This window comes from Octopus bimaculoides, chromosome 3 (assembly GCF_001194135.2).
Source record: "Octopus bimaculoides isolate UCB-OBI-ISO-001 chromosome 3, ASM119413v2, whole genome shotgun sequence".
NCBI classification, from domain to species: Eukaryota; Metazoa; Mollusca; class Cephalopoda; order Octopoda; family Octopodidae; genus Octopus; species Octopus bimaculoides.
The window spans coordinates 85154514-85167205 of record NC_068983.1 but is presented as its reverse complement, the minus strand read 5'-3'; the positions used below and the strand labels follow the sequence as shown (position 1 = coordinate 85167205).

The following is a 12692-nucleotide window of genomic DNA, read 5'->3' as shown; positions in this document are numbered from 1 at the left end:
GAGAGAGAGAGAGAGAGAGAGAGGTGAAATAAATATCAGAGATGCTTTGGCTTGTGCAGGAGTTACTCAGAGGTTTTACAAACTCTTCTATATCTAACAGAATGCTGAAAACCCTTCCATATTGCCAGCAGGTGTCTCAGGGTCACAAGTGTTTTGCTCCCTTAGCCTGTACACATCACCTGAGTGAGGCAGTGAGGACTGAACTACTCTTCATCTGTAAAAGGGCTCCACTTGCATTCTCTGATGAACCATAGTTACCTTGAGCTGGTTTCAGCTGTTCTGCCTATCTCCCCGGTGAATTTCTTCAGTTGTCTGAATTCCAGACTTATATTCTGTAGGAAATAGCACCAATCTATCTGGAAAGCCATGGTAGCAACTTCAGTGGAAAATGAGGCTGCATGCTATCCCTTGACAAGGACCTTTTCAACCAAGTCCTGATACTTGTTTCTTTTTTTAGCTGGTGGGAAATATTGAGTTGACCCTCCCAAGACATATATTAGGCAGGAGAACAAGGCTCTAACTTTTGAAGATATTTCATAATTGACGAGATTAATACAAATTGTTCAGTTAAAACATCTGTAAAACCATGTTTGTGGGGAAAAAAATTCTACAGAGTCAATAAGTAGCTTGCTTACAAACCACATGGTTCCGGGTTCAGTCCCACTGCGTGGCACCTTGGGCAAGTGTCTTCTACTATAACCTTGGGCCAACCAAAGCCTTGTGAGTGGATTTGGCCACAGTCAAGTGACTGAAACAAGTAAGAGTAATATTCTAAAGAGGGGGAGTAAAACACAGCAAGGACAACAAGAGGAGAAAAGATAGGTGCATTGTCTGAGCCTTGATGATGATATGTAACGAAATAATTCTGATGAGATGCTTCTTTTTTATGGTGTTTCAGTTAAAGTTTAGAGATGTTTTAGTCCATGTCAGTATATAAAATAGTAACAGCACACGCACACACACACACACACATATGTATATAAAGTGTATGGGTATATAAATACAAATGTGTACATTTAAATTGCATATATTGTAGGTTTTGTTTGTTTACAAGCAAATATAGTCACAACAAATTGAACATTATCTATCACTCTTGTAGGTAGTTAGAGTAAATCCCAGCTGTTTCCTATTGAAGTACATCTAATTATTCCATTATAACAATTCATCGTAACTATGAAACACATGTAATGGTGAATAAATAATACCAAAGGTTTCCAATTTCCTATTTTCTTATGCCATAACTCTGCAAATAATATTTCCATAATTCTCAATTTTAATATCTATCTATCCATTATATATATATATATATATATATATATATATATATATATATATATATACACACACACACATATACACATATGGAGGGGGGGAGGTATGTAAGCAGTGCTTTTAAGAAGTTTGCTTCACACACACATGGTTCCAGATTCAGTACCCTACATGGCACATTGGGAAGTATCTTCTTGTATAGATTTAGGTTGACCAATACTTTGTAGCAAATGGAATTTGGTAGACTGAAACTATGCAGACAACCATCTTAAATCTTTCTCTCTCTCTCTCTCTTTAAATATACACACAGACATCTTTGTGTTTATTTTTTTTTCAACACAACATCACCAGTTAAAATGACAGTCAGTAGAATATAGAACAATAAACTGCACTGTTATAATCAAACAAAAACCTCTGATAGTTGTACTACTCCTGCATGGCTACTGAAGAAAATATACACATACATATATAACTTGTATCAGGCATAACAAAATTTACAATGGATCTTCACTAAAATTATCAACTTGTCATATGTCTCATATCTGAGATACACATACAGTCTCCATCAACCAAATTCTACTCCCAATGCATTGGTCAGCTCGAAGTTATAGTAGAAGATACTATCTGGCATAACTTCAGATGACTAGAGGTTGTTGAAGTGTGATGGTGAGCAACTTCATAGCAATCAGTCAAGTCACCTTTCATTGGATACCACTTAGGATATCTCTAAGTGCAGCAGCAGCATCAACAATTAAATGTCAGCTCAGAATTAACAGCAGCACCAATAAATGTCAACACAGGATTAACTGAGAAGCCATATCTAGAAATCAAGCCAATTCCAACATCACCATTAACCATCCAGTTCTAGGTCACAAGATTTCATTGAGAGTGATGATTCATAAAATGAGATAGGCTTCCTTTTGGCCAAGTATCAATTATCCTATTTTACTATCTACCAAATTATACTCACAAGCACTGTGAAGTGAGATCAAACTCAGAACTATGAGATTGTATCCCAAACTTTTTAACCACGGTAATGCCCACATTTATTATCAACTGTATTTCTTTTATTCACATTCATAAAATAAAAAAGCATAAATAACTTCAGAAGAAAGTGAATTCAGGAAGTAAATGAGCCTAACTAAATACTGCAAGGGATGTTCTCAGTCATTTTCTGTATGTCTGTCTGCAGTTATGCATGTGTGTTTGTGCATGCACATGCCCCAGTCTACTCAACACAAAATGAGTATAAGCACCAGGTGTGGGAGACTAGCTTCTCATTCAATGGCAGAGTATTGTACTCTCTCAGGTGTTTAAAAGCAATGGCGACTGGACAAACTTGAGCCTGATGAACCTGTAAGCTCATGACAGACCTATTTATCTTTATCTTTTATATATATTTTCATTTGTTTTTGCATGATTTTCTACATTAGCCTGGGTTAGACAAATATGTTATTAAGAAATTTGTTTCATAGCTGGATGCTCTTTTTCAAGTAGAGGATCTCATATTCCAACAAGCTTGGAATATGAGGATCTCATATTCCAACCAATGCTGCTCTATAAGAAAAAGAACCTGGTATTTTTTTGGCAATGAATAAACAGTAAAAGGTTAATAAAATGTTTTGAAAGCATGATGCAAACATTTATTGACAAGAGAAATGCTAACAAGAAGACTATGCGAATGTCATGACTTTCATATAAGTGAGCAACAGATGTAAACAAATACACAAAACCCACGTGTGTGTGTGTACACATACAACAGGATTGTTTCTTAGTTTCCATCTACTATCAAACCCACTCAGAAGGCTTTGGTTAGCTCAGGGCTGTAGAAGAAGACATTTGCCCAATGTGCAGTGCAATGAGATATATATAAACCTACATAGGCTACTGAAGTTGTGAACTGACTTAGTGTAAGCTGAATTTCTTTTCTAAAACATTAAGTTTGTAAAATATAACTATTTGTTATATAGTTATCTTTAATTCATGTAGAATCCTCTTTGGATTTCTGTTGTCTTTGACATACATAAAGACACACACATATGGCCTTGTAGGTAGTTTTTTCCCCTCATGCTAGCATGGGAGAGATAAGTAAATATTGAATTACAGCTGGATGCCCTTCCTGTAAAGGAAAAACTCTTACACGTTTTTAAAGTAAAGAAGTTTACATTTCATTCACCTTCAAAAGCACAAAGATTGGTTGACAAAGAAATAACAACAAGAATCACATTCCACAGCTCACCACATGTATGAGTGTATTGTATATATTTATGTGTGTGTGTGTGTGTGTATATATATAAATATATATCCCCTATCTCTTGCTCCCCATCCCCTGCACACCTGAAAACCCTCACCCCATACAAAACTCCTAGTTTCTGTCCCCTGCATACCTCATACCTCAAGGTGCCACTTGGCCATCTTATCACTATTTATCTCTTCACAGCCACAATTGATTAATTTCTCACTCTCTCCCAAACGTAAGTAGTCATGTAGCTCATCTTCAACAGGAACCTGCTTTGCTCCATCCCCTTCTCTTACACCTTATCTTTTATCTGCTAGAATAATCCCCCCCCCCATCCCACCAACCCTGCTCTACCTCCAGGTTTCGTAGGCTTGCAAGCTGCATGGTGACTTCACAAGTGCCAGTGGAATGAGTAAAGCACCCACTACACATTGTAAAGTGGTTGGCATTAGGAAGGGCATCCAGCCATAGAAACCATGCCGAAGCAGACACTGAAGCACAATGCAGTCCTTGGACCCACTGGGTCTTGCCATACATCCAACACATGACGGCATGGAACAGAATGTTAAATGATGATATACATGTACAGATACACACACAGCTTTGTATACATCTGTCTACCAAATTCACTCAAAAGTACTCGTCAGTCTAGGGCTATAGCAGAAGACACTTGGAAATTTTAAAAATTTTATTAGATGAACTTGTCAATGCAAACTCTGACTATCCTCTGACAGGCTTTTAATTAACTTAATAGTTGTTTCTTAACAGAGAAAATAGTAAAGAAAAGAATAGATTAATCTAATCTGTATATATAAAAATGTAATGATAATTCAAGTGATATTTTCAGGACAATTCATTATTGACTTGGTTGAAGTCATTTGATATTTTCAGTATTAAAAGAGAAGAGAGAAAACAATACACACACACACACACACACACACACACACACACACACACACACACACACACACACACACACACACAAACACAATCATGTCAAAATCAAAACATGGTACACATAGATATTTTGGATTTATTGTTATCATCATAAAGAAATTTGTCATGAGTGCTTATTTCTTGCCAATCTCTTCCTTTACTTCAACCAATGCTGCTCTATAAGAAAAAGAACCTGATATTTTTTTGGTAAAAGGTTAGTAAAATGTTTCAATATCCATACTAATAGACATCTTCAGATTCATAGCTTTGAGATTCTCTCTTGTACGAAAATATATGTTTCAAATAGATTTTTTTTCATAGTTCTAATTAACTTTTAGTTAGTTAATATATGTACACACACCCACAAGCACACTCATGAGAGAGAGATAGAAAAAAAGGCAGACATCAGATGTTAATAAAACACATCTGAAAAGAGATATTTTTTATGTGAAGTAAAAAAATAAAAATAATTTTTGCCTCATCACCATGTATGTGCTTTTAAAAAGCATCTTTACCTTTACTCCATTACAGAAATAAAAATGTCATAATTTTTTTCTAAATGTATTAAGTTAGGAATAATTGAATTTTAAACTGACACAACAATGATTTTACATCAAATTAATTGACACAAAGAAAAAAATTCAACTGTAATAAAAATAAATATATATAAACTGATGAGAAACATACTTTTACCTCATTTGAAACAGTCCTATGATCAGAGTTGCTTTGAATGTCAGCAAAGAATGATCGAACTGGATTTATGCCAGTTGAAATGGTAATAAATATAATTGGAAATATTGAAATGGTTCAATCATGGACAATTAGAGAAAATTAGCTTTCTGAACTTTCTCCTATCCCAGAGATTTTGGTTACATTTCTTGATACACAAAATAGTTGGCAATATGAAATATCAGTATTCTTCAGATAATTGAAAGAGACACCAAAAATAAAATAAGAGATTAAAAAATAGAAAATGCAAATTTTATTTTCCCACTCTGAGGGAATTCAAAGAAAAGAACATTGTGCATGTATATTGAGAAGGAAAACAGTTATGGAAAGATGACTTTTTCTTTTTTTTTTAAGTATAAGCAGAATTAAAAATAGAAAATAGCTAAAATAATAATGATTTTTACTTTGGCCCACTGTCACAAAGTTGCATTCAATGAATAGTCCATTTAATTGGTTACAATACTTAACTGATACTTATTTCAGCAAAATTGTGAGACTGTAAAGTCAACTGCAAAGGGATTCACAGTCACCACATAAAAAAGGATATAATTAAATAAGGTAAAGCATTTGTTAGGCACAATATAATTTCTGCCAACCTTCATTATTAATCATTATTTTTACTATAGGCACGAGATCTGAAATTTTAGGGGAGCAGGCTAGTTGATTAAATAAACTCCAGTGCTCAACTGGTACTTATTTTATCGAGCTGAAAGGGTGAAAGGCAAAGTCAATCTCAGCATAATTTGAACTTGGAATGTAAAGCTGCAAGAAATGCCACAATTCATTTTGTCTGGTATGCTAATGACTCTGCCAGCTCATTACTTAATAATAATAATAATAATGGTTTCAAATCTTGGCAAAAGGGCAGCAATTCTAGGGGAGGGGGTAAGTCGATTACATCGACCTGTGCTCAACTGGTGCTTATTTTCTTACACCCCAAAAGGATGAAAGGCAAAGTTGACCTCAGAGGAATTTGAACTTAATACATGAAAACAGACAAAATGCCACTATGTATTTTGTCTGGCGTGCTAATGATTGTTACTGCTAGCTTGTTACTTAATATTACTTAATATTAATTCCTTTTACTATAGGCACAAGGCCTGAAATTTGGGGGAGGGAGATAGTCAATTACATCGACCCAAGTATTTAACAGGTACTTACTCCATCGACACTGAAAGGATGAAAAGCAAAGTTAACCTCAGGAATTTGAATTCAGAATGTAAAGACAGACAAAATGCTTAGCAGCATTTTGTCTGGCATGCTAATAATTCTGTCAGCTCACAATAGTAATAATCATAATAATAATAATAATCCTTTCTACTAAAAGCACAAGGCCTGGAATTTTGGGAGAAGGGACTAGTTGATTACATTGATCCCTCGGTACATAATTTATCGACCCAAAAGGATGAAAGTAAAGTTGACCTCAGTGGAATTTGAACTCAGAACATAGTAGCAGATGAAATGCTGCAATGCATTTCACCTGGCATGCTAACAATTCTGTCAGCTTGCTGCCTTAATAATAATAATAATGGTTTCAAATTTTTGCCACAAGGGCAGCAATTTTGGAGGAGGGGATGAGTCAATTACATCAACTCCAGTGTTCAACTGATACTTATTTTATTGACCCCGAAAGAATGAAAGGTAAAACTGACCATGGCGGAATTTGAACTCAGAATGTAATGGTAGACGAAATACTGCTAAGCATTTTACCTGGCATGCTAACGATTCTGCCAGCTTATCATCATCATCATTGTTTAACATCACTTTCCATGCTGGCAGGGGTTGGACGGTCTGACTGAGGACTGGCGAGCCAGATGGCTGCACCAGGCTCCAATCTGATCTGGCAGAGTTTCTACATCTGGATGCCTTTCCTAACGCCAACCACTCCGAGAGTGTAGTGGGTACTTTTATGTGCCACTGGCACGAGGGCCAGTCACATGGTACTGGCAATGACCACGCTCAAATGGTGTTTTTTACATGCCACCTGCACAGGAGCCAGTCCAGCAGCACTGGCAACGACCTTGCTCATATGTTTTTCACATGCCACCGGCACAAGTGCCAGTAAGGCGACGCTGGTAACAATCATGCTCGAATGGTGCTTTTTACGTGCTGCCGGCATAGGAGCCAGTCAGAGACCCTGGCAATGATCACGCTCAGATGCCTTAATAATAATAATCGTAATGGTTTCAAACTTTGGCACAAGGTCAACAAGTTCAAGGGACAGGTGAATCATTTACACTGACCCCAGTGCATGACTGGTACTTATTCTATTGGCCTTGAAAAAGATTAAAGGTAAAGTTCACCTTGGCAGAATTTGAACTCAGAACATAAAGATGGGTGAAATGCTACTAAGCATTTCGACCAGAGTGCTAATAATTCTGCCAGCTCGAATAATAATGGTTTCTGACTTAAGCAATTTTGAAGGGAACAGGTGCTGGTACTTTATTTTATCCATCTCAGAAGGATGAAAAGCAAAGTTGATCTTGGTGGGATTTAAACCAAAAGCAAAAAGTTCTGTGTTCAAATACTGCTGAGTGCAACTTTGCTTTTTTATTCTTTCTGGGTTGGTTAAGTAAAGCACTTGTCATGTATGGGAGGGTGGGGGATTGGGAGAAGAGGTAATTGACTAATGCCCTCAACCCAAAATTTCTGGCCTAAAAATAATTATTATAGGTGGCAGAAATATTACAGCCTTGAACAAAATGCTTTGCAGTATTTGTTCCAGCTCTCTATGTTCCGAGTTCAAATCCAGCTGAGGTCAACTTTGCCTTTTGTCCTTTTAGGGGTCAATAAAATAAAGTACAATCAAGTATTAGGGTCAATGGTATCAACTAAATGCCCCCTGTTAAAATTGCTGACTGTTCCAAAATTAGAAAAAAAAGTATTATTATTATTATTATTATTATTATCATTATTATTATTATTAACATTAACATTTTTAACATAAATTTGAAGTTTGGTTATTTTAGTTGAATGATGCCTTTCAGTTTTGATTGATTAGTTAAAACAAGGTTGTAACTCTAATAGTAATAATAATGACTTCTGATATCAGTAAAAGATCACACATTTTAAAGAATGGTTACAGTTAATGAAATCAACACAAGTATACAACTAGCACCTAACTTAAACAACACCAGAAGGTATGAATGGTGAAGTCAACTTCAACAAAAACTTAACTAGAAATGTAAGGGGACATAAGTGAATACTGCAAGACATTTAGACGGGCATTCTGCTCTTTATATAATCTTTTTGCATTGGATCAGGGTATTAAATTTCTAGTCAATGAAATCAACTTCCAGTCTATAACTATTACTTTATTTTATCAATCCTAAAAGGATGAAAGGCAAAGTTGATGTTGGCAGGGTCTGAACTCAGAATGCAAAGAGCCAAATCAAATAATGCAAGACATTTTTATGACATGCTAGTGATTCTTATAATTCATCTCTTATAATGATGATGGTTTCAAATATTGGCACAAGGTCAGTAAACTTAGCAGGAGAGTTAGATTGAATATATCAAGCCCAAAAGGATGAAAGGCAAAGTTGACCTCAGTAGAGTTTGAATTCAGAATGTAGAGAGCAGGAAGTATTGCTGCTAAGTATCTTTTTTATTGACAAACAAATACTGAAAAGCATTTTGTTCAATGCACTAATGTTTTGGCCAATCCATCACCTTCAAAATAATGGTTTCTAATTTAGGCATGATGCCTGTAATTTTTGAAAAGAGGCAATTGGTAGATACCATCAATCCATATGGATCGCTGGTTCTTTGCTCAAGACCAGCTACTTCAGTGGTATGATAAAAAGTTGTTGTTTGGCCTCAGGCATAATTTGACCAAGCAGACTTATGACCAAAGACAGTTTTTTTGGGGTGTTTCTTTTTTTTAATATAGCAATCTGAAAAGATAAAGTGTAATTTGTGTGGTATTTTGAAGCTTTTTGTTGCCATTCAAGAAACCATGCACAAATTTGTAATCTAGTTTCTTATATACATGTTTGAGAAGGATGAGAAATTGAGTAGTTCATATCTTCCATAACAATGTAGATAAAGTGAAATGGTATAAATTTAGAATCAAAACTGAATGGCACACTTGGTTTGTCAAGAACTTACCATTGCATTGTAACACTCACCACAAGCATAATGTTTCACTTAAACTTGAAGACTTAAGAATGCAGGGTATGAGAAACAAAGTTCATGCCTTTCCCAAAGGCATTAGTGACATAGTTGCTTCAATTTCAATCAGGGATTGAAACCAAACCACTGAGTTCACCAAAAACTTACCACCACATTACTGTATCCACCAGGTTGACAATCATAATAATAGCAATAACAACAATAATCAAAATTGTAACAACAATAACAATAATAATAATTTCGTAGAATAGGCATGAGGCCAGAAATTTTGGGGGTAGGGACCAGTTAATTATATTGAACTCAGTACCTGGCTGGCAGTTTATCAATCCAGGATGGATGAAAGACAAAGTAAACTTTGGCAGGATTTCAGCTCAGAATATAAAGGGATGCAGCTAAATACTATAAAGTATTTTGTATAGTAATCTACAAAATCTGTGATGTGCCACCCTCAAATATTAATAAAAAATAATGCTAACTTCATTATCTTGCCATATTGGGGCAACAAAGACAATTTCACAACATTGCAACAATGGTAACATTAGTTTTAATAACAAGAGAACACTAAAAATAAAGAGAACATACAATGCGACTGCAATATGAAAATGATAGTCTGGTTTCATCTTGAAGCACCATAGAACTTAATGTTCTGGATAAAATTATATATATACATAATTGAATTTTTTCAGCCAGCAACAAATATTTTTTTATTATTTCCCCTTCACAACTCAGTTTAGGATTACAAAAATGTTTCATTGAAAGAGGACTGGACATATAAATATATATGTACACATTTGTATATGTGTGTGTGTGTGTGTGTGTGTGTGTGTGTATACATAAATGCACATGTGTGTGTGTGTGTGTTTGTGTATCAGTTTTTTAGTCTAAAAATTTTAAACCAATTTAAATAGTAGTGTATATATAAAAATGGTTACTTTCTTATCCAAAATTAAGTAATTTAAAAAATAGCAAAACACTAACCCTTTATTATTATTATTATTATTATCATCATCATTATTATTATTATCAAATATTCCTCTCTCCAAAATAAATAAATAAATATAATAAATGTAATAAATAAACAGAAACCCATAGCTATAGTAGGCATTTGAAATAAAATTGAGATTTCATATTCCGTTACTCACGTGGAAAATTTTGAGGGTATCCTTTCATACGCTCTGCAGAAGAAGAAAATCAATAGTTGAGCCAAGTGCTCTGATCTAACACTAATTTATCAGTGGAGAGGTGAACTTAAAACTAGTTTAGGTCAAGATGTAGGGGTGGTGGGAGTTAGAGTCAGTATCCAAAAGAATGTCACATGTGTCGTGTCAGGTCATGTTAAGCTGCATTCATCACATCTGAGCAGTTTTCAGTTTTAGGAGTGAGTACCAGTCACTGAATAAATATGACTATTACACACTATTTCGGTAATTCAGGGCTATTATTATATATGTAACACAAACAAACAAATTGAATGTAAATAAAATAGATCTTTCCATTTAGCAATTTCTGTTTTAACTTTCAAATGTAATGAACACATATCTCACATTAGAACCAAACTTTATTTGATTACGTTTGACATTTAAAATATTAACAACATCAACAGCTTATTGTTTATACATTTCCCCTTTGATTTCATTTATTACAACACCTTTTTATAAAATATAAAGTTTAAATACATAAAAATAAAACAGACAAAAAGAGAAACTCATAATCCCATAGCATCATGAAAGATGCTATAGATTTTACTTTTGAGGGTCTGAAGGAAATTAGTGATACATTCTTGGGCAAGCAGAATTATAGCCTCAAATTACATAGAATTAATATTTGAAAACTCGTTCAGTGAGTAAGACTTATGAAGTTTAACCCTTTTGATACCAACTCACTTGAAACTACCCTTCTGCCTATGAAACAAATTCAGTTGTAAAGTGATCTAAATTAAAAACCTATCAGAATTTCATATCATGTTCCAAACACCAGCTTAATAATGATTTCAAATTTTGGCACAACGCCAGCAAGTTTGGGGGAGGGAATAAGTTGATTACATCAACCCCAGTGCTAGACTAGTACTTATTTCATTAACCCTGAAATGATGAAAAGCAAAGTTAGCCTTGGCAGAATTTGAACTTGGAACATGAAAACAGATGAAACGTCACTAAGCATTTCACCTGGCATGTTAATGATTCTGTCAGTTCACAAGCTTAATAGTGACAGTTATTTTACTAAATTCTTCAATATTTTCAAAATTGAATTAAACAAATGTGGTGTATTTCAATATTGATATGGTAACAAAAGGGTTAAATGAGATAGCCAAGCTTAAAAAAATGTTCCTGTCTAAAATAGAAATATAATGGTCATTTACATAATGGTACGCAAATCAATATGAATCAACAAATGTGATTTCCATCTATTTTTTTCAGTTTTACAGCTAGACTATGTTTCAATTACCTTAATCTCCAACTCTCAGCAAGTGTCTTATTCTTGAATCTCTAAATAGTATCAAACTGAATTTGGTCATGGAACCTTCATTTCTAAACTAATAGCAGATTTGTGTTAGTGACATAGTGGACAAGGGTGTTACCATCTTTAGTTTAGAAATAGAGGTTCCTAGTTTGAATCCACCTTAGTATTATGTACAAATCCAAAAGGTAGACACCCGGCAATGATCAGAGATGAAAGTGATCAAAATTTAGTATAGATGTAAATATTGTATCTTTCAAACAAAAATATGGGATTCAGAGTTTTAAAAAAATTCTCATCACAAATGGGTAATCATGCATATGTATAAATATGTGTGTGTGCGTGTGTGTGTATATGACGGATTCAGAAAACCATGCAGCTATCACAGTAAGCTCCTCATACAGACTCGGCTATTAGTCCACATAATAATCAATTACAAAGAAGTGTAATGTTAAGTATCCATGTAACTGAAAATCAAGAAAATATTATCAATAAAATTATTCTCTGAGAAGTACATAAAAACAAAGCCAGAAGGTATGAGTGAAGAAGATAGATTTATTTAATCATGTGAGTTCCATAGGATTATGCCATTTCACAACCTTCATGTAGTATTAATTTCAATATACAAGGAATTATGGATACATGTCTGCATTCATGTGTGCTCAGCATTATACAATCATCATCATCATCATCATCATCGTTTAACGTCCGCTTTCCATGCTAGCATGGGTTGGACGATTTGACTGAGGACTGGTGAAACCGGATGGCAACACCAGGCTCCAGTCTAATTTGGCAGAGTTTCTACAGCTGGATGCCCTTCCTAACGCCAACCACTCAGAGAGTGTAGTGGGTGCTTTTATGTGTCACCCGCACGAAAACGGCCACGCTCGAAATGGTGTCTTTTATGTGCCACCCGCACAAGCCAGTC

General features: G+C 34.8%; 1 protein-coding gene across 4 annotated transcripts in view; it reads right to left on the bottom strand.

Moving 5' to 3' along the window:
* LOC106872996 (mediator of RNA polymerase II transcription subunit 15) overlaps positions 1–12692 on the bottom strand; it is an 84455-nt gene that overhangs the window by 28598 nt on the left and 43165 nt on the right. For 3 of the 4 annotated variants that reach the window (XM_014920190.2, XM_014920193.2, XM_014920192.2), the window contains one exon: positions 10450–10482. The exons of the other annotated variant lie outside the window; for it this stretch is intronic. In XM_014920190.2, the coding sequence (XP_014775676.1) occupies positions 10450–10482 (33 nt within the window). The remainder of the gene's footprint in view (positions 1–10449; positions 10483–12692) is intronic. 4 annotated transcript variants of the gene reach the window in all.